Raw genomic sequence first — 22,088 nt, 5'->3', positions numbered from 1 at the left:
ACATAAGAATGGTTATTTTTCTCTTGGTTTTGCTATCGTTACTCAGTTACAGGAGTGTGCTAAAAATGAGATTGCACAGAGAACGAGATAGGGCACAACTAACACTTGGTATTTAAGCTTCTGACAAGTCCCTCTCAAATTTTCAAGTTTTTCTTCAGTGGAAGTGGGAAGCAGGGCTAAGCAGAGCTTTAACAGAATCAAAGCAGTGTTTTCCCCAAGGCTTCAGCCATTTCCCATGTTTACTATTATCCTCTTAAATGTGTCTTTTATTATCCGTTACTGTTTATCCATTCAAGAGGACAGTTCTTCAGCACTTTGAATTAATTATTACTCTAAGTTAGTTAATTCCTATTGTTACAGAAAGTTTTACCAAACTTTTATTGGGAGGTATTATCAAATTGTTTTGCTGTTATTACAGCGAAGCTTAGTATTGCACCTAAACTTAAAGAATTCAAGTAAGCAACGGTAGTATTCTTGACAAAAATATTATTTAATAGATCAAAAAATGTACTTTTTATTTTCTTTCTGAACAACAAATTCTTTATGGCTTCTCTGAGAAATCGGAGCATATTCAGCAGTCCAGAGGTTTATTTTGTTCCAAACCTTCCAAACACAAGTTTTGCCTGCCTATAATTTTTACAAAGTTAAATCCTACCTTTCCCCTGAGGACCTCAAAAAATGAGATGAGAATACTCAAGATCCTGTCACCTTCAGAAAATCCAACTTAAACATTCACAGGGAAAATCTGTGCTTTCAAAGCTTATAGAGTTCTGCTTTGCTCATTGACCTTGCATGTTATTTCAGATACCGTTTCTCTTTGCGCCTCTAATATCACTGTGGTCTTGCAGAGTTAGTGCAGGTTTGTACAGATGCTCACCTGTTCTGGATCGCTGTAGTACTCTAATCCCCAAAAGCGTCTTTGAGATGCATTGGGTTGTTGAACAGGAGCTGGGTACACGTTTGCCTGTTCCGTGTATGGGATCTCCACGTGCTAATAAAACTTTAAAACAACAAATTGAGGGACTGAAAGGTCAAAGAGAACTTAGAATCAGTGTGATATTAAAGTTGACAGTTTTTCTAGGTGATGATAATTTTGCTATGTAAAGCAATTTATCTCCTGTCTACCTGTGCGCACACGTATCAGGAAGGAAGAACCGACCAAGAAGTAGTTGAATGTTGGGGCTTATTGCATGTGGTCTATAAAGCTGTTTAAGATCTTTGTGCATGATGTGTAGTATACAAACAGCTACGTCATACATAATGTTTATTTTTCTTTTTTTTTTTCATGAAAGGTTTGAGCACTTCCGATCGCCCAGCAAGCAGCCCTCCTCTTCCTCCTGGTTACTCTGCTTGGAACTTGACCTGGGTCATGAGAGATACATCCCCTTTCTTCTCCCATAGAGGACGACACGGTGAGTAGCATTTATATGTTATCCTCAAGAGGCCATAACTAACTGCCTAAGGATATTGGTATAATACTGGAGCAAAACAACACAAGTCAAATGATTCATGATAAAATATCCATACTGTCAGCCCCCAAGGGCACTAATAAGCCTTACTGCTCCTTACCAGCCCCCCCTGGGGCCTTCCTCCACCCTGCCCATGGGCCCAGGAGCCCCCTTTCAGCCTGGCCTGGGGTCAAGGCTGATGTCCCAACCTGATGGCCCACCACCATCTCCATGGAGGTGCCTGGTGACCTTGGTTGACCTGGCCTGCCCTGCTCCCTCAAAAACAAGGTCCCAGATTGTAATATGAGGGTGCTGTGTTGGAATCCAGTGATATTATAAAGAGAAGAGCTGTGTACCAAACTTATTTTTTCTTGCCATCTCCTTTTGTAACTCCCATCCCTTCCAAAATCTGGGAATCTGTTCTCATCTGTTCTCTGGTATGACCTGTTTACTGACAAACCATAGCCGTTCCACAGTGAAATACTATGATCGTAGTTAGGACCAGACTGCATAAGGCGGTGATATCTAATATGCAATCCAGAAAGTGACTGAGGTAGAATATATCTACTATATATCTACTACCAGTCTCTATGAGGGGAGATAAGGTGCTGAGAGGCTAATAAGATTTACTCACCCCAAGCCTGTAATTATCTGCTTGAGGGAAAAGTTTGACCTACCTATATGAAGGAGTCCCATATTTCTTCAAATTTATGTTGCAGCCTTTTATGTGTGCAATATATATTCTTTCCACTGGCATACAATATCTGCTCCTAGCTGTTGTATCTGCTTGAACGATGAGGACACACCAATTTCATTTTGGAAGGGACAGTAGTACAATCTTTTTTCTCCTCACTTGGCTTTCTCAGAAGTTGCAAGGATGATTTTTAATTTATCCTTTATTACTTCTTCCTAAACTCTTTCTGTTTCTCAGTAATACCATTCTAAGGGAAGACTTTGTTCTTAAAACCTAAAAGCATTGATTCCATCTGACAGCATCACATGGAGATAAATGTACTGCATCTAAGCAGAAATTATTTATTATGATTTTAGCTGGTTGCACAAGACCAAGTTCTACCACATTCCAACCATCTGTTTTGCAGCGAAAGGCAGGAACTTGATGACATGTTGCACAAAATACAGTCTTCACTCAGGACAAGCCTAAACTGTTTTCTCCCTCAGGAGGTGTTAATTCCAGACATGAACCTTGAAGCTAGTGGGGAATCTTGAAGAGGGGCAGGAGTTGTTTGATTTTTGCTAGTTTTGCACCTTAAGTTTTCCAAAAGTTGGCAGAACCTCCTCTAAATTAAAGAGGTAGCGGTGGCCCTCAAAGTCGCACATTTCAGACTGGAACGCCCCATAGCGTCGCTATGCGGACATACTGCCTGCCACTTCAGATACGCCGCCTGCGGAGGGCTGCTGTGGGTACGTGGAGTAGAGCCTGTAAGCATAGCCCAAGCCTAAGAGGGCAATTCTTAAAACCTCTCTCTATTCCTCTGCATACCTGCAGCTTTTAGGCACCTGAATGTTTATTAGTAAACTTCCCAGGGATCTCGATTTCTGCCCAGAACTGCTATGAGCATGCCGGGGATGGACAGTGCCTCTCGGCAGCTGACCATTGGCTCTGGGTCTGAGCAGCTCTGTGAAGATCACACAGGGACCCAGCAGAGCAGGGCAGAAGACAAAGTTAGACCATCCAAGCTCTAAGCATGTAACCTTGTCCCAGGACCACCCCTGCCTTCTGATTAAGTGGTTAATCCAAAATCACACAATAAATCATTAGCAGAAATAAAACCCAGCAGTCCTTTACTACTAGAGTGTTTTCTGTCAGCAGCTTTCCTCACTGCTCCCAGCATGATTAAGACTACAGAGTGCTCTATAAAACTTCTATCAAAACTTTGTTTGCCTAATCATCTGATGGGACCCATCTAATTAACTAGCTGACATTGCTGGAGTGGGGCGATATTAGTTGTCTTAATTACTTTTTTCCCACGTTCCGCTATTGAAGAAATCCTTTTGATTGAAAGGCTGAGTAAATTGAAATGTAGGGTCCCTCTTCCTCTGCCAAACTAAGTTCCCTGCTCCTATGGTCAGAATTAAAAATTCTGACGGACTGCCTCTCGTAGTTCTGGCAGGAACGGTGCTTGATGATATCTTTGAAACTATATGCAGCAGTCCGAAAAGATAATCACTGGCACAACAGGATACTTGAGCGCGATGCATTCACAAGACTTTTCTATCTTGTCTTGAGGTTTCTAGATTTGTCTCTATCCAAGCGTTGATTAATCATCTACCATCTCAGAGATGCAAAATCCACCTGCCTTTCAGAGAATAAAGACTTAAAAAAACACGACGCCAAAATTATCTGGGAATTCAGCCTGCAGGGCAGGAGGAGTGTTTAAATCTCCATATTTTTGTGTTTTCTTTTGTTCTCTTTGAAGTACACTCAGACTATTTTATGCAGCTAGAACAAACTTTTAATGCATTCCGCATATGTGGACTTATGGTAGCATATTAATCTCCCATTTGCAGCACTGATGGAACTCGGTCCTGAGGCTTACATGATTAACAGCACCCAGCCACATATTTCATTTCTTGTCCTGGTTGGTTGAATATTAATTTTCTCTTCTGTATAGATATTGTATAAGAAATCAATTGTCCACCGCGTAAAATCCATTAAGCTTCTGTAACAGGGGTTCCAGACGACAGGTGCCCCGTAAGGCCTGGAAGCCTTCATGCAATTAATACACCCCTCTCTGCCCCATCCTCTACATCCCCCGGGCCGGCCAACAACACTGCACCTGGAGCACAATCCCGGCCGGGTGCGGGGGCAACTGCGGAAAGCGCTACCGACTGGAAACCAATCGAATGCAGTTCAGCCCATCTGAATTCTGTTTTGAAAGAAGAACAGGTTTCATGAGAATAACGGGCATAAGGGTTGCCATGTTGGACCGTTTGGGAAACAGGAGATGGCTTTTGCTTTTTAAGTCCTCTTAGGCCGCCGTGCTGTCTGTGTGTCTCTTTGCCAGATCCCCCAGTAGCAGCCGAACTCCTTGGCTCTTCTGAACCAGCTTTGTGCAAAATACAGAGGTACCTCTCTCAGGCTGTGTCAGAATTCCGCAATATAGTTTGCAGATTTTTTTTTTTTTGCCCCCCCCCCCCCCCCCCCCGAAGTTTAGGAGATAGTGGTGGTTTGGATTCCAGAGTTAACTGGGACTAAAACTCAGGGGGAAATAGCAGATTCGGCTACCAAATGACTAGTGTGCTTAAAAATGTCTACAAAAGGTGAGTTCAGCAGAGGAGGAGCACATAGCTTCAAGAGTGTATAATCAGCTTTGATTTAATAGGTAGTAACAGCATAATCCAAAGGATGGTCTCTATTAACAGCTTATTAATAATTTCACTCAGCTCTATGTCTTCAGAAAACTAATTTGACAGAGTTGTTGGGTTGGTTTTTTTTTTTTACACTTTCTAATCAAATTTTGTCTGTGATGATTTCCTGAATTGGGTTTGCTAAAAAAAAAATAAAAATTTAGTGGACTAATTTTACTGTGGAATAATTTGGGGTCATTCTTGCTGTGTAATTGATGCTCAGTGGCATGGCAGTTACTCAGCGAGCTGTCAGATTATTAATTTTTTTCTCTGGTAGGTTGTGTGCAACTTGCTGAATTCAAGTACTCATGTGAGTGCATTCAAAATACCATCTCATTCATGTGAGCTGGACACCAGATAGATACTGCTGACACGAAACTCAATGAGTCTGAACGTCAAACAAAAGGGAAGATGGAGAGAAAATGGGCGCCAGCCAGACGAATTCGTGTTACAGTTAGGTTCCCATGACTACTTGTTTTATAAATCTACAACAAATCAGACTAATACTGACATCTTCAGAATGATAAAGCTATCACGATACTTGGCTCAGCATGGCATAGTGAGATGCATGGATATGAACTAATTGTTACAACGAGTTCCTGTTTGGAAGGTGAGATAAAGTCAGGAGAGGAATGAGGAGAATAATACTTTGTCCCAGAGGAAAAATGAATCAATGCTTTCTTGGCAAAGATATTGCAAAAGTGATGTACTACCTCAATTGAAACACATCCTTTTTGCAATCTTAGAAGTACTCTAACATAGTTTTGGAAATAGTGTTATGAATATAATAGAGCAAGACTTCAATTAACAGCAGTTATTCGCACCAGATTAATAGAACCGCTTTGTATAAAATAGCAGATGCTGTGACCCCATACACATAGGCAAGAATTCTTGTTTAACAGTTAGATGGTATTTTTGCCATGTGCAACGGAGCTGAAATCCAGAGGGAGGAAAATCACAGGAAAAACAGCATCTGCCTAGCTAAACTGAAGGCTATGCTAAGCAAGAAAGAAGAAAAAAATCTTATTAGGGAGAAATTTTTACTTTCTTTCAAGTTGTTCTTTTCCTTATATCCTCTTTCATCTGCAGATAATAAGCCAATGACAGCTCAACATTTTTTCAATAATGAAATAACACACAGTAAGACAACAAATGTCTTTTCTCCCTGTCTCTCAAGTATTCATTTTCTCTAGAGATCTCTCAAACTTCATGCAAGAGGCCCCTTGTATGAATTGTCAAAATATGACAGTTCATCCAACCACTGTTTTGCGCCAACTGGGGCATGTTTTCTAACAATTGCTGTTAGCCGGTACTTCAGTCTTTTGGCCAGAACTGGCGTTAGAACTGCACTTTCACTGATTGTTTTCGCTGCATGCATGGGAGACTTGGTGGACAAATATTTCTTGTGTGGAGGATGCGCTCTGTCACTTCTTAGAGCAGGAGGAATGAAAATGAGAGCTATCGCTGGTTGTTCTCCCGGCACCCCCTCCTCCCACCTCTCTCTCTAGCTGTCTTGAAAGACTGTGCTTATAATTGATTGATAAAGGAGTCCTGGCCCTCTTCTTTGTAGGTTGATTTCCACCGAACAAAGCAGCTGTCAAAGATTTCGGTGATTCACTCCCTGGTGCACACTGAGGAGCTGGGTGGATATGAAGTATACGCTGTCATTTTAAAGATTCTCTTAACAAATAAATGAATGGTTGCGTTATTGCCGTTTTCTCTGAGCAGCGGCCCATCCAGCTGTGGCTCGCTCCCAGAGGATTAATTCGAACGCTTCTGGCATGAGGAGAGCCCTGGCCTTCAGGAGAAGAGCCCGAGCGCTCTTCCCCGCGGGTGATGCCCTCTTCTTCACCCGCAGCAGGTGAAATTATGCCTCCTGTGGGGTGCTGCCCCTCGAAAACTTTTTTTCTTCAGAATGCAATCTGCCTTTACTAGCCCCTCCCGAGGAGAACTCGAGCATTTCATTCTCAAGGCGGGCGCCGAAGGGATGAGCGGCGCCGGGGCAGCCAGCTCCGGCCCCGGCGGGCAGCGCGCCCCTGCGGCCGCCCCGCCACGCCGGGGAGGAACCGGCCGCCTTCAGCCCTTCCTCGCACGCAGCGAGCTTTGCCGAGCCCCCGGCGGCGAGCACCTGCGAGGGCCGGCCCGCCGCCTCCGGCTCCCCTCCTCCTGCCGGCCGGCGGCCCCAGGCCCTGCCGGTGAGCGGGAGGTGGCGGGGCTGGGAAGCTTCTACGGAGCGAGGAGGTAGGAAGGGGCCCCGGGCGGCAGCAGTAGCAGAGGACGGACAGGGCGCTGCCTTGAAGGGGATGGGGGGCTCTTAGGCAAATGGGGCGAGACCCTGGGGGTCTGTCTTCACCGAGCCCCCGTGCCCCGCTTGGATGAAGGGACGCATTCCCGTCCCCCACTCGGGGGTTTGGCCGCGGTTCTGTGCCTGGCCCGGCCCGCGGGGTCACAAAATGGCCGCCGGGGTGGCGGCTGGGGGAGAGAGTGGGGAGAGCCTCGCCAGGACCGAGCATCAGCGCCGTGGGGGAGCAGCGGCGTTCCTGTCGGCAAACTCAAGGTCGGGGGAGCACCCGTGAAGACCTTGTGGTGCGGAGGAGGGACGCAGAGCAATAAGCTAACTTGCGTTAGTAGTTTTAAATCAAAAGGAGGTCCTTGATGAACGCAGGCTGCGTCTCGGGACAGGTGGAGGGGTTGGCGTGCTGCCCAGCTGCTCTCCTCACAGCTTCGCTTGCAGGTGACTGGGGCGCGTCCGGCGGGACGGACCCCAACGCTGTGGTGTACGGAGCGATGCCGTGGGGCTCCTCGAGTGCCTCCCCCGTTCCTCGCCTCCCCTGTCACGCCATGCTGCTGCTCTCACGTTTGCCTGCTCCTGGAGCGGCAGCCCAAAGACCAGGCAGTTACTGTCGGTGCAGGCATTTGCTAGGGGTAGTAAAGGCTGGGGCGCCCGGCAGGGATACACGTGTCATGCTGTCCCTTAAAATGTGCCAGTTTGCCCTTTCTCAGTGCGGAGCAATGGAAGGAAGTAGGTGAAAATGTCTCTTCAGGCTTGCTTTCTTGCCAGGAACAAGGCAGGTAAACCCTGCGATTGTTTTTCCTCTTTAATTTGTATGACTGCAGACACCTTTTCTGTTTCCCCTTCCGTTTTTTGCTGTGCCCTTCCGTCCCGTAGTGGATTTGCTCATTTTAAATTGCTGCTGTACCTCCAGTTGCAGAGTGGAAAGGTGGCACTGGGGATCCATTTGCAGAGTTTCACCCCTTTGTGGCCGTGGGGCAATGCTCGCTTCCGAGGGCCTGGCCTGTATTTGGTGTCCTCCTGGGTGTTCAGCAGGCTGGGGAGCTGGCAGCCAGAGAGCAGGCAGTCTCCGATTTATGCTCCATTTTCAGGGAGAAACACTTACTGCTGCAGGCTTCCTTGTATCACCCCACACGTGTACCGCTGTATCGGTGGATAGCAATTCAGAAGGGCCTGATGAGGCCATCAGAAGCCTTAGGTTGAATGCCCTGTGCCCTTTTCTACCCAGAGGGAATGGGGAAGGCTTTAGAAACTGGCTCTGTCCCTAGGATTAATAACTGGAAAATCAATTTGTCATTTCCTTGTCATAAATTAAAAGCTTATAGGCCTTCTAACATGAGTGTAATAGAGGTTAGTGGGTATTGATGGAGGTCTCAAAGCTCACTCAGCAGAGCACATCTCTACTATACAATTTAAATTATGTCTCCTCCACAAGGAATATCTGTCAATATTTGTATAAAAAAAAGACATCCTGCGCAAGAATATTTGATCTGTTTCTACACTGCTGCTGCAACTGTTGCTGCTGGAGGAGGTGTGTTCTTGAGGGAGGTTGCGGTCCTGTTTTGATCGGTGTAAGTGACCTCTACATTGTGCATTTGTGTTTGTAGACGTAGTACAAATTAGTCATGTTTAAACTGATGGGATGCCAGTTAGGATATACATCTCTAAGCTGGTCCTTCTGAGAACAGAGAACCTCTACCTGCTCCCTTGTCTATTCTGGTGAGGTGAGAAAGCAACCACACCTTTTCAAAGGGGTGACCAGCTGAGAGTAATGGAGGAGGAGTGATTTGTAAGAGTCAGCAGACCAGGAGTGAAAAGGACTTTTTTAAGTCAAACACCTGTAGAACTAGAAAGGAGCAGTCTAAGAGGAAATTACCTGCTGGTTAAGACTTTTGTGGTTGAAAGGAGATGTGGTTTAAAACAAATAAACCTAGTCTGCTTTGGGGCAGCTGAAGAAAGGATAATCAGAGTAGTTTCTTAACAAGAATAGGCTTTTCATCTCTCTCTTTAAATTAGATTATTTTTGTTCCAAATAAAGCATGTTTCTGTGATGTGTGCTTACACAAATGACCTAAGATGATCCAAAGAGTGAATGCTCCATAATCTGACCTGCAGTAATGTAAAAGGGTATTTCCTGCAGATTACTGTGTTTTGGCGTATTATGTATACTACTATTTTAAGTCACTGGTTTATTAGAAAACTCTAATCAGTTTAATTGAAACAGATGTAGCCGCCAGATATTTTAGTTGTTTGTGCACAAATTATTGCTGTTAGGTACGTTGATTAAAAATAAATAAATTGAAGCACTCACAAGACAACATCATCAGACACACACACAGATTCCACTGTCTTTTCAGTCAGATAGTAGCTTAATTTGCTTTTCAGTCTATGGTTGGTATCCTGTATCTTCTTACATACCAGAAACTGAAATGACTGATATCTACAGCCTTTCTTAAACAGGTGTTTACCTTAATTTGATTATAAGCATCACTTTTGTTTCCTCTTTAAAGGTGTAATGATGATGAAATAGACTTCTAAGAACTAAGCTGTTGTGTCTCTCTAGTGTCCAGTGGTTGCAGATGTAAAAGATTGTTGGACAAGGGGTTGGGTTTTTCTGCAATATATTTAAAAAGGGACTTTGCAATTTGCTGGAACTTAAATTCCTGTAGAGCCTTTAGGATCTATAATGTCAATATAGCAGTGGCATAAATGCATATATAGGATATAAATCTTTGTGACATCTCTTTAAAAAAAAATGCCAAAAATCACGAAAAACCCCACTTTACTGACTAGGCATGCAATTCAAGCCCTAAAGCTCTGTATCTAGCCAATTTATATTGGTAGTAGGTTTAAAAAATAATCACTAAAAGTTGTGTTAGATTTAATTACCTTTCCTGCAGTGTTTTTTCTTTTTCAGAAAAGGGCAGAGTAGCTTTTATTCAGCTTCCAAAGGTACATGGCTACTTCTTTATGTGCTTGGCTGGGCAAGAAAGAAATAAACTTGATCTCGCATTTAAACATGTTAAGACAAAAGTAAAAAAGGAAGGAGAAAGACCTTTTTTTTTTTTATGCAGAGGCATAAAAAATGGCAGGTGATTTGTGGCAGCAATTCAAATATAGTGAAGGCTCTGTATTTGCAAATGTGGTTTATATGGTCTTGTAGCAGCTACCACACCAAGAGCAGCTTATCAGTGGAAAAAAAAGTATGTATTGTATATAATGGTTGTTGTAGAAAGTGTATTACATTTTCAATAGTGAAGGACATTGTGAAAGAAGGAAAGCTTGAGGGTAGAAAGTTAACCTTAGGCTTGGAAGACTGGATGCTGTTTGCATAGACTTTGTTGTGTTGCATCAGATAGCATTTCTTTGTCATCATTTCTTTGTACTGAATAGGATAATAGCACTGAAATTTGTGTCTGACACGAGATTAATTTAAATAAGCGCCTATGAAGAATGCAGATAGTCTAGTGATGTGGGGGGGATTATCAAGTTCTGTAAAAGATGCAAGTATGTTTTCATTAAATCGCAGACACTCTCAGATGTATCAGCCAAGTAGTCTCTTCCTCTTTCAAGGAATAACCTGTTGTAAAGGCCATTCAGCTTGACCACAACAAGCATGTTAGATCATGTCCACTTCTCTGTAGGCTATTCATTGCAAGGCAAGGAAATGATATTGCTACTTGCCTTTTTTCCTTTACTTCCCCCACCTTCAGGCGGAGGCTTTAGTTGTCTGCAGGGGTCATAACACTAAATGTGACGACTGGTATTTAATCACATCCCCCAATTAAGTTGTCCCAGTTGTAGGTCAGAGGCCTGCTGTGTTAAGGGCTCCACAACCGATTGATAGCTCTCTTTTGAAGAGGAGGTTCTGGAAAGTGAGACTGAATGGGGGAGCCGAGCTGGCTATCGAGTGCTTGTAGGCACCGTAATCAGTGTGTCAGGGGGCAAGGACTGGAGGAGGAAAACGAGAGCGCCTTGTGGATATCCATGAAGGGCTTCTCTGCTTGGGGGCAAGAGGGTAAGAGAGCACAAAGGCTTCTGTTCCCAGCAGCTGGATGGGAGAGGAGTGGAAGCAAGCAAGCAGAGACTGCTGGAAAGCTCATAAAAATATGAGAGACCTGGTGGGGGAGAGAAGCCCAGGAAGAATGAAATACTTGATTTGCAATGACTGCTCTTGCCACGTGTTGTCCTCGGCCTGGGCTTCCCCTTCAATCGTCCTGTGGGTTCCGTCAAAAAAGTCCTTGCATGAGCTGTCTTTCTCCCCCCGCCTCCCTTTTTTTTTGACAGTGCCTTAAAGCACATACTACTCAAAGTGTTCCCTGTAACTAAACTGTACAGTAAGGGTGATGTATCCTCTGTAGCATGTAGCTGAGTGTTTGGTTGCTCTTTTGTCCATTTGGGCTTTGATACAAAGTGCAATAGACTCTTAGCACTTTATAGGGTTAAAAAAACATTGGATTTGTTTTTTTAAAGAACATCTAAGGGACTAGAAATAAGTGGTCTGAGGTTTGGGTATGATATTGCACTAGTAAACTGTATAGCATGAATATATCCACTGTTCCCTGCTGCCTAAATTGAAGTGTGTTTCGTGTATCATGAAATTTATATTGATAACATAGAGGCCTGAAGAGGGTAGCGAATTTGTGCATTCAAATTTAAGGAAATATGTGCAATACTTGTTACTGCTGCTTGTGGTGTGTATGGATTCCTTACATGATATGGTTTCGATGATGTTGTGAAGCATTCAAAATGCTGAGTGAATGATAAAACACCTGATTAAGAAAATCAAATATAAGCTGGAAAAATAGACTCTGCTCTTTCCAGTTTACTGTTAAAAAGGCAAATTAGCTGGGAAAAGTATAGTGAGAGGGCAACAGTATTAACCTTCAGATTAGAAAATGTTATATCACCAGGAGAATAGGCTGAACTACATAAATCTGTGCACGCTAAGAAGAAATTAGATGTTTAATAGAGAATGTAATTGAAGTTTAAAAAAAATTAGTTAATTTGACTAATGTCAATTCAGATTATTTGTTCCACTTGCATAGCTATGGCAGGACAGTAGGCAGTGTAGGAAACTCCAGAGAAGAGCTGTATTTTTTTGTTGGGCTTTTTCAAATGGAGCTATCTAGCCTTTTCAGAAACATTGAGTTAGTTCAGAAATAGTTTCTTTCTGTTACTGAATATTGTATTGAGTGCTGACTGTGATGACAAAATGTTTATAGGGCATTCCAGAAAATTTAGCCATCTTGACGATTAAAAGTAAAATCCGTGCAGGTTATCACTGCATGTTGCGTGAAGCCACTTGAATTATGGTGTGGTAGTAAATTGGACACTGGGATGTGAATCATAGTTGCATCAGCACGGTAATTGGTTTCTGAAAGAGAAACATCTCAAAAAGAAACGTCTGTGTTGGAGGCAGATGCTGGCTGTACTGCCTGGAGGCTAAAGCTTTGTGGCAGCAGATCAAGCTTCTGCTGCTTCTGCTGCCTCAGTGAAGCGTTTCAAACCCAGGGGGTCAGAAGGTTGTTTCGCAGGGTACAGTCCCTATGGCTACAGGCATATCCCATATGCCCGGGATATACGACTTGCTTTGCAGAGTCCTGTGCTTACTGAGATGGAACATGACTATGAAGCGTATTAGTAGTCTTTGCACTATAATGATCCTGGCTGAATCTGAACCAGCATCCCAGAAGAGATTGGCTTTCTGTCCTGTTCTATCAATTGACTAAGCCATTTCCCTTGCAGTCTAGATGATGCCTTTCTCTGCTTTAGCTGGTGCTGCCCTTTTATCTGTCCTGAAGGGGAATTATTGGCTGTTGGGCCTTCCTCTTGATTTGCTGCTACCTCCATAATGAACCTCTCTGCGCGGTCCATTTCGGACACATTTTTGCCTGTCTGTTTATGGACTTCCTCCATATCTTTCTACCTCATTATGGGAAAGAGCAAGCCCTAACTTACTAAAGTATAAAATGAGTGTGTATACACACCTTAGAGCACAGAGGAAGCTGGAATTAATTAACCTGGTATGTTCTATGTCTGGGTTTTTTTTCCAGTATTTGACTGCAATTTTGAATCTCCTTGTGACCTGGAATATTCCCTTTCCTCAAAAGATCAGGAAACCCCCAACAACGCCTGGTTCAGAGTGAGCGCAGAGGAGATTTCACAGCTAAACATCCCGGATGGGCCAGAGAGAGATCACTCTGAGAACACACCTAAAGGTAAGATGGAATTCAACTATGTAATGCCTTCAATGTAGTGGTTAGTTTTCAAAACAAAATGCCCCCTCCACCCCCTCAAAAAAAAAAAAAAACAACTGCCAAAAAAACCTGAAACCCCGCACAAACAAACATGTTCTCTTAAAATACTTAAGACAGCTATAATCCTTTTGCTGCAGTAGACAATTAATGCAAACAGCGCCACAAACAAAGGGAGTCATTCTGCACATGCATGATCTGTTTTTGTCTAAAGGCAATCTGAATCATATATATGGGAAGCAAAATATCCAATATAGTATTATGTAAAATCTGAATCAGGCTGACCCATGCCATGGATGGTATTTGGATGAGAACAGTACTGTGGTGCCTGTGTTTAAGGTCATTCAGTGGTTGGAAGAGATGAATAAAATAGAGTCTGTTTTTACCTCTGCTCTAGGTGCTGTTTACTGCTTGCTTATTTGCAGGCCATTTTAGGCAATATCCATGTGTCCAGGGCTTAGGTTTTCTGTTTGGCGAGAAAAGAAAAGATGGGTTTTGCCCTTAATATCAGAAGAAAGTTCCTGTCTCTAAAGAGAGCTAGAAAGCATGAAAAGAGCGGAGTGCAACAGACTTTTGTCCTTCCTTGGAAGAAAATTTGGTTTGTTGGAATTATTTTTCCTGCTCATGATCGTATCTGGAACAGCAGCATATTTCATTAATATTATAAGTGCTAAAAAGATTTTTAGGTGTATTTGTGCTCTTCTAATTGTGGTAAAGCAGAAAAATTCTTAACATCCTTCCTGCCGTTAGTGACACCTGCTTGAAACCTCTCCCTGTAAGGGTTGGGTGGTGTTGATGAGAATGGAGCTACAAAATGGAAACGGGGGAGTTAGGGCTACAAGCTTTATCTAGGCAAGGAGAGTATAGAACGAAGAGGTATAAGGAAGGACAACAAAGATTATCAGGGGTATGGAACAGTTTCCGTACTAGGAAAAAATAAACGGAGAAAGATTCTTTATTCTGTCTGTGATGGCAGGACTTAGAGGTCTATAAAAATGCAGATTGAAGAGTAACGGGAAGCAGCCGTGAAGTTAGTGGGTGCCAGGGATAGAACAAGCAGGAGGAGATATTTTTTTATGTAATACCTGAATAAACTGTGGTAATAAGAAGCATGAATTAATGTTATGGAAGCCAGAAGTATGCATGAGTTTAAAGAAAGATCAGATGAATTCTTGCTGAATGCATTCATCACTGGTTATTTAATTCAATAGTCTGTTTACAGTCCCTGACTTAAGAAGCCCCTTATACAGAAAGGTGCAATTGAAAGGATCTTTTTCTTAGTAGCCAGCATCAGAGATAGCATTTGACTTTGTAGACCTGCAGTCTGGCTGCTTGTAACAGTTCTTATGTTCAGGCAAATACTGAGGAAAAGTTTCAGTGCCACTTTCGTTCATATTCTTTAATTCTGTTTTCTCATCCGTATCAATAGTATAGTACTTTCCCCAGATAGCCATTAAAAATTAACTTCTAAGGCCCATTGCTTGAGCACTGATTCATCAGCAAACCGAGTCATTTTGGTGGGATCTGTGTCACATATAAAGCACATGGACCACATTTGTGACACATACAAATATCTTCTAAGTTTCACATCAAAGAACATACATGCACACACTAAATTTCTTGCTACAAAGGTACAGTTAAGCGAAAGTTTGAGGTAGATCAGAATGTCTGCTGTTCTCCTTCTTCTTAAATTCTCGTGTAAGCTGGCTGCTGCTGAAATTTAGGAATTAAAACCTGCTTGTTTTTAATTGAAAAGACTAGCTGTGTCTTTCCTGGAGTGGGGAAAAAAATGGGGAAGACCCATGAGGAAAGAAATGTATTGTTCCAGGTGAAGGGCCTGGCCGGGTTGCTGTGGTGCTCCATATTATCAATGTATATTTCTTTTGGATTCTTTTCAGTAAAGTTACACCTTTGTCTGTATTCAGTCAATTTTATATGTCTGTCAAAGCAGAAGAGGGGAGACTGTTGGCTGGCCCTGTAGCCCAAAACCAAGGGTGGTATTGGTTGATGATTTCCAATTGCTTATTGGGATAAAATTCCGTTTCAAAGTCCAAAGTTTGGAGGTTTTTTTTTTTCTTCATCTGGAACATAGGCAATTTAGGCTGAAGCTTGTGTTCTGCTGTTTTCTCCCATTCCAAGGGGCAAATACCCAGTGTCACATTGATTGAACGGATTTAGATTTGTGGGGTGGCAGGTTGGGTTGTTTGGGGTGTTTTCTTTGCTTGCTTGTTTGTTTGTTTTATTATCAGGCTTGTTGGACGTAGTCACTGGTAGTTTTCTCTTGAGCCCCTCGGTAGAGCTGTAGGTCTGCAACTCGTAGATGACTAACTCTTGTGCGTATAAAGACTCATTTGAAAATCAACACTTGGAGCTAGCATTCTCTATTTTAAATCACTTTAATTACAGCTGCTTGGCACAGATAGTTGTGTGGTCTGTTCCAATCTGAAATAATTAAGCACAGTAATTCCAACCCCCACTGTTTCCTGCAAATTGTACTTCCAATTATCTCAATCTCATTTCATCTCCTTTGCAGACAGTAATGCACAGAGATAAACAGATAGCATAACTAGATTTTGGGATGGTTTAGCTCATCCTTGTCACTTGGCTATCAAGTCATGTCAAGACATTGATTGAGACAAATGCCTTGGATATGATTCATTGTGCTTCATATAAATTTCTGTAAAAGGTTCAGCAGGAAATAATTGGTAGGTCTCCCAAAGAGAGACGTTGGAAGAACTTCTGTATTTTTTGCCCCTGTCCCGGCAACATGATACAGCTCAGTCTCTAGGAATCAGAACAAATCAGCATGGATTGAGCTACCTAGACGGAGAACTATTTTCAGGTGTCTCAACATTTGGTTGCAGTCACATTCGAGTGCTCTGCTCACTTGACACGTTCAACATGGGGTGTCACACAAATAATTGATCTTCTGAATAGGGATAGATGGGGAGGTGGCAATGTTTGATATCAAATTATTCAGGGTAAAAGATTGGAGGTCTGGTTTGCAAGGAATTGAGAAAGGATGCTTAACTGGATAATAGTGGCAGGTGAAATTCAGAGTAGTTTATTTGAATGGAGGTGGTGGGAGAAACAATTGGAGCTTGGCATATATAAGGACAGATTCTGAGCTGGTTCTAATCACTTAAGCTGATTTTGGGGTAAGGATAGAGCTGTGAAAACAAACTCACTAGCAGTCACAAAGTAAATGTGATCTTGGGACTTATTGGGAAGGGAGTAGAAAATAGAAAACAATATGTGTGTACAATGTGTAAATGTGTGGGGCAGCTGTATCTAGAATACAGCATTCCGTTCTGGTTCCCATGCATCAAATATTATTTAGTACATCTGGGAAAGGTATTAAAAGAATGGAAACAAGGATGATCTAAAGTATGTAATGGCTATCTTTTAGGAATACTTAAATTGACTAGCGCTACCTTCTCTGGAAGAGACATCTAAAGGAATACATGGCAGAGTTTTATAAAAATCACAGAATTTTCTACAATCTTTGTAAAAGATTTATAAAGGTTTATAAACTCCCAAGACTTTAATAAAGCACAGAAAGGGTGAGTACAGAAGGAATATTCGTTATTTCTTCTAGTACAGAATTTGACAGCATCGGATGAAATTAGTAGGTGTCAGGTTCAAAAGAAAAAGAGATCCTTCAGTATGTAACAAACAGTAAAACTGTGGAACTTTTTTCCACAGGGTATTGTTGGTGCTAAAACCTTCTATGGGTGTGCAAATTGACAGGATATGTGAAGGGAAGAAAAATACTAACAGCTACTAAATTCTCAAGACTACCTTTTCTGGCTCAGAAAGTCCTTGCGCAAGAGATCCCTGAAGGCCAGGGGTGGGGAAGTACAACTGTTTGCTCTCCCCGTTCATATATTCTTTCCTATGTATCTACCCCGTCTGTTTTCAGAGCCAGATGTCTGAAGTTAATGGATCTTTGGTCTGTGCTGGTAGGGTTGGTGTGGTGGTGTGTCCCTCCCTCCCCTCCCAGCCCAGTTTTTCCTTCCCTTTGAAAAAGGAGAGAAATGCACGAAGGGTTTCAGACCTATTTGGAGAGTCAGAGAAAAGGTGCTATTTAAACATTTAGTATTATTTGCTATTCTGTTGAAGCCTTGTGAATGGTATTGAACCATGCAAAAACATTGGGTATTTGGTAGGAAGAATTGCAGGACTGTCTATAGAAATCTATAGAAGGCAGGTTATCAAGGTATTTTATGGGGTTTTTTTTGAAATTTTGTGCTAAAACACTTCACTCTCTTCCATTCCCACCATCTTTTAAGTGGGACAGTGGGTGATAGAACCACTAGTGTATCTGCCAGCTAGGCCCTGCATGGTACATGAAGATCTGCTGGAGCTCCTAATATTTCCAAACTTATGTAACTTTCTGCAGGATCAGAGATTTAAGGTTAAAATTCCACTGATGTGCTAAAGATTGACAGGACAACCTCCACTGTTGGGATCTGAATCAGGCCTGTATGTGCTGTAATGAGTAGGCAATCCATTGTGAATTACTAGACTTTTTTTCTTTTAATTCATGAATAAGCAAAAAGATGCTATAAAAAATTCAAGCTTTCTGCATCACTGACTGCATTTATTTATTTTGACAAGTGTGATTAATTCTTAATTATTTATGATCGTTCATAATATATTACACCAGCAAATGTACTGCAGTCTATCGTAATGAAATATGAGGAATTGGAGATCTTGCAACTGTGGCAGTATTTTCTAAGGAGGCAGGTTAGACAACCCAGTTTGTAGTTAGAATGACAGAGTTTGTAGACCAAGGAAGTCGCATTTTGCAGCTGTGTCGACATATGTGTTTGTCATGCTCAAGTGAAAGAGTCATTTGCCTCTCTGATAAACTTGAGATGGGTCAAACCAGCCATAAATTCTGTGCCTCTCAACTGTGGATTCAAACCCAGCGTTTTCTGTACTATGGGGGCCTCTAGGATACAGCTCTGAGTAGCAGGTGGTTTAACATCCATCAGAAAGTATGCCTTTCCAGAATTCTTCTCTCCTGCTACCTCGTCACAGTGCTTGTATTTTCCTTCCACCAGAGAGGCAGGGGCTCAGCTTCCTGTCAGCAGCAATGTGTTGCTGTGTTGCCCGTGGACTTGTGGCGGGCAATAATTGTGGTCCCTGATCTGAGAGCACAGTCATGGCTACCTTCCGAGTCAAATTCTACAAGGAAGAGGAAAAGAGAAACCCCTAGTACAAAGTTAATCTTGTGTACTTAAGGAGGAAGGACTAGCAGCAGCTGGACCCAAAACAAGTACACACAAACTGGATCCAGATCTGTGCTTGATCAAATGTCAGAGTGATCTGTTTCCAACCGTAAATGCAGTTTTAAACTTGAAGGATTAGAGACTTGACCGCTCCTGACTATGGTGATGCAAGGGGGTTGCCTGCTCCTCTTTTAAATCTTGTGATTCTAGATAAAGTAAGTGAATTTCTGCTTCTGTTATCTGAAGATTTCAGGACCATGAAAATTTGCAGCTGCTTGATAAAAATTTCAGTTGAAGAGATAAGTTGGGAAGGTATGACCACCATTTCAAATCAGAATCAAAAAAGTAATAAGCCACCCGGCAAATGTGAACACCAATTGAGACAACTCCTTAATGGAAAATGTAGATTAAACTTTCATGAAGGATGGCAGGGGAAGAGGGAGATGAATGAGGACAGTGTCCTAACCAGCCACTGATGAGCTGAAAAGCTCTTACGTAAGTTCTAAAACAAGAAGTATCCGCACATTGTGTTAATGTAGTTTTGATTTTTGTAATTATTACTAAAGAAATGGAGCAAGGCTAAGGCACTGAGCATATTAGCAAATGGGAGATAATGAACTGCAGGATTATGAAATGGCTGTTGACTTTAATTTATGATTCCTCAGACAAAGAAGAATGAGGCAGATAATAAAAGATAATAAATAATATTTTGTTTCAGATTATCACTTTATTAACAAAACAGTAGAGTATAAATCAATGTGGGCTTGCAAGAAGTAAGTAGTTGAGAAGTTATTTTTCATGCAGGGCTCAAGCAGAAAAAAGACTTACAATTCCACCAAAAATTGGGGGCAAAAAATCTCCCTGAAGATGATAGCTATTTACCAGGGGAAAGAATAAAGGGTAAAAGGAGTAGCTGGGTGCATGCTGAGAGACAAAAGTCTTCCCTTTACATTAATCCTTAAGACTAGTTTGGGGATATGCCTTGATCTCATAGAATTGATCTATCTTATGTGTCTTTTAAATAAGATATCGGAGTATTTCTTCTTTTCTTTAGTAAATCAATACATGGAGTTTGAGGTTTTGACAGGATGGGTCTGAAAAAAACCCATTTGTCTTTTGGGTCTTCTCAGGAGAATTTCTAGTTTGGAAGAAAAATGTTTTTGAACCCATCACAAATTTTGACAAAAAAACTTGCAGACCTGAATGTTTATTGCACCCCTCTTTTTTTAATGCTGGAGAAGAATGTGGATCATCCTAGTCTGCAAAGATTCAATCCAGATGGTTGAATAGTCCTTAAAAAGATACTGCTGTGGTATGGTGCCACCCTAGTTTTATTATGTATAAGCATTCAGATAAACTACAGGTGTCCTATGAAGATTTGTAGACTTTCGTACTTTTGTTTAGTCAAAGTGGGATTCAGTTTTCTATTAGTTATTTTCCTCTTTAAGATTTAGCCATTGAGTCAGTGGAAATAGTTGTGTGTGAGTTGAAGGATCAGCTACACACCGCAAGTGAAATAGTAGAAGAATTAAGTGAGATCTGGAAGCAACACATGGACTGAAAATTATTCATCGATCTTATTGCAAATGAGAGATTTATGGATTTGTGGGGAGGACTATCAAGTTCTTTGTAAACAGAGAGAGTTTTAAAATAAAAAAATATTATTTACAGTGAATATTTCTAGCTGTTCTAGTTGAGATTTAAATTTTGATACTCAACTTGGCAACGTATACATATCAAGTGTTACAACACAGCCCCATAGGAATTTATGCAACATTAATACACGAAATGCAAACCAAACTTGCTTCCAGAATCCATTCGGCTGTGAAGAAAAAAAAACGCAGCCTTTTTATGATGGTCAGATTCCAGCTCATAGTCTTGTCAGTACAAGAAATGGACCAGATGTTCTTAGCAGTTGCAGCTTGCTCTTCTCATTAGTACTACACTTGTGCTTTGTTATTGCAAAATTATTTTCCTTTAATGAGCCTGCTCTAAAGAGGCAAATTATTGTCTCACTGTAGGGCAGTGTGTTTGTTTATAGAGTAGGTATTTATAAGGACTATGGATAAGCACATGGGTTTGTTGATTTTAGAAATCTTGTTTGTTCGTTCCTTAATTCCGTGAAGACTTGCGTGCACCTCAACATGAAGCATTCTGTTCCCCAGCCTGAAAAAGAAAAATTAATTTCAGTGTGCATCAGGTGTTGGTATGCTCTAATGGCTTGCTGCGTACCTGTGACTAATGTACTTCAACAAGTATATCCAGAAAAGGCATAGACAATGAAGAATAAATGGATTGTAAAATGGTCTCTTTTGTACTCTTAGAAATGCTTTCTTCTTGGCAAGATGAGGCATATTACAAGGACAGCTGGAGGGAAGTGTGTCCTGCTCTTGGCTATGTTTGACCTTTTTATAGGAAAAGACTACTGGATTAACACACATTTGTAATTTTTTTCCTCTGTGATGTAGGGGCAGTGTTCTTTATCCCCGAATGCTTGTGTACATCCATGCATATGTTGTATTTGGGGTTTTTTAATTGAACTTTTCCAGTATAGAAAACTCATATTTGTGCAAAGAACATTCAATGAATTAATAAATTGTTATTTGATAGTTTTAATTTCTTTCTAGCTTGCCTGCTACCTCTGTTTTCTGCATGTTTCTTTTTTTACCATGCCAGTGACAGCTCACACATATGGCTGTGTACATAAAAATATAACGTATGATAAAGGAGTATCAGCAAGACACTGTAAGCCTTGTAGCCACTTGGCTGCATATTGCCACTCCTTACCAACCGTAGTCTAATTATATCCACTGCCAATTATTACAATAACCTGTGCTTCTTTAGTACTTTACCTATGAAGCTCTGAGAATGCTCTACTAAATAAGGCACTTCGTACAGTTTTAAAGAGTTGGAAGAAGCGTTTCTCCATGTCATCAAAGAGCAACTAAAGCACAGTGTGGTTAAATCAATTGCCCAAGGTGAGTTGTGTTCCTAGCTGTGCCAAATGCGTTTTATCTCTCGCCCCTTAACTAGCACTAACAGTTAGATGCCTGTTGCTCTGTGGTATTTTTGTCATGAAGTTGGTTTGGTCCACTTACAATAAATGGACATCATCATGTGGGATTTTCTACAGACCTATTCTGTGAGATTATGTTAAAAGCATCAGTAAGCTGACAAGAACTGGAATATTTCCACTATTGTTCTTAGCATCAGTGATGATGTGTCTGTTGTTGTGTTGCAGTAGCTATCTTATACACCTATGCTCGAATGAATACATTAAAAGAGAGTAACGGAACTCTGAAAGCTAAGAGCTTTTACTGCTGTGACTCTTGCCAAGAACAAAGCCCAAATAATTAAACAGAAGTAAAAAATTGTTAATTTGGAACTGTGTGAGAGAGAAGATCATGATTCAGTCAGGATCTTGGGATAGGCTAAGCTAAACCTAAGTACAGCTTGACCTTTTTTGCCTAACCTAGACAGGTAA

The 22,088-nt window shown here is 41.6% G+C and overlaps 1 protein-coding gene across 1 annotated transcript in view; it reads left to right on the top strand.

Moving 5' to 3' along the window:
* The window catches only part of ALK (ALK receptor tyrosine kinase), a gene marked incomplete at its 5' end in the record, with an annotated part of 317,178 nt that overhangs the window by 81,659 nt on the left and 213,431 nt on the right, over positions 1–22,088 (top strand). Inside the window, 2 exons of the mRNA XM_082306264.1 lie at positions 1,300–1,412; positions 13,167–13,331. Coding sequence (XP_082162390.1) covers positions 1,300–1,412; positions 13,167–13,331 — 278 coding nt within the window. The remainder of the gene's footprint in view (positions 1–1,299; positions 1,413–13,166; positions 13,332–22,088) is intronic.

Source organism: Platalea leucorodia, assembly GCF_965183815.1.
Source record: "Platalea leucorodia genome assembly, chromosome: 3".
Classification (NCBI taxonomy): Eukaryota; Metazoa; Chordata; class Aves; order Pelecaniformes; family Threskiornithidae; genus Platalea; species Platalea leucorodia.
The sequence above is the reverse complement of the archived record's forward strand: the minus strand, read 5'-3'. Positions and strand labels throughout refer to the sequence as shown.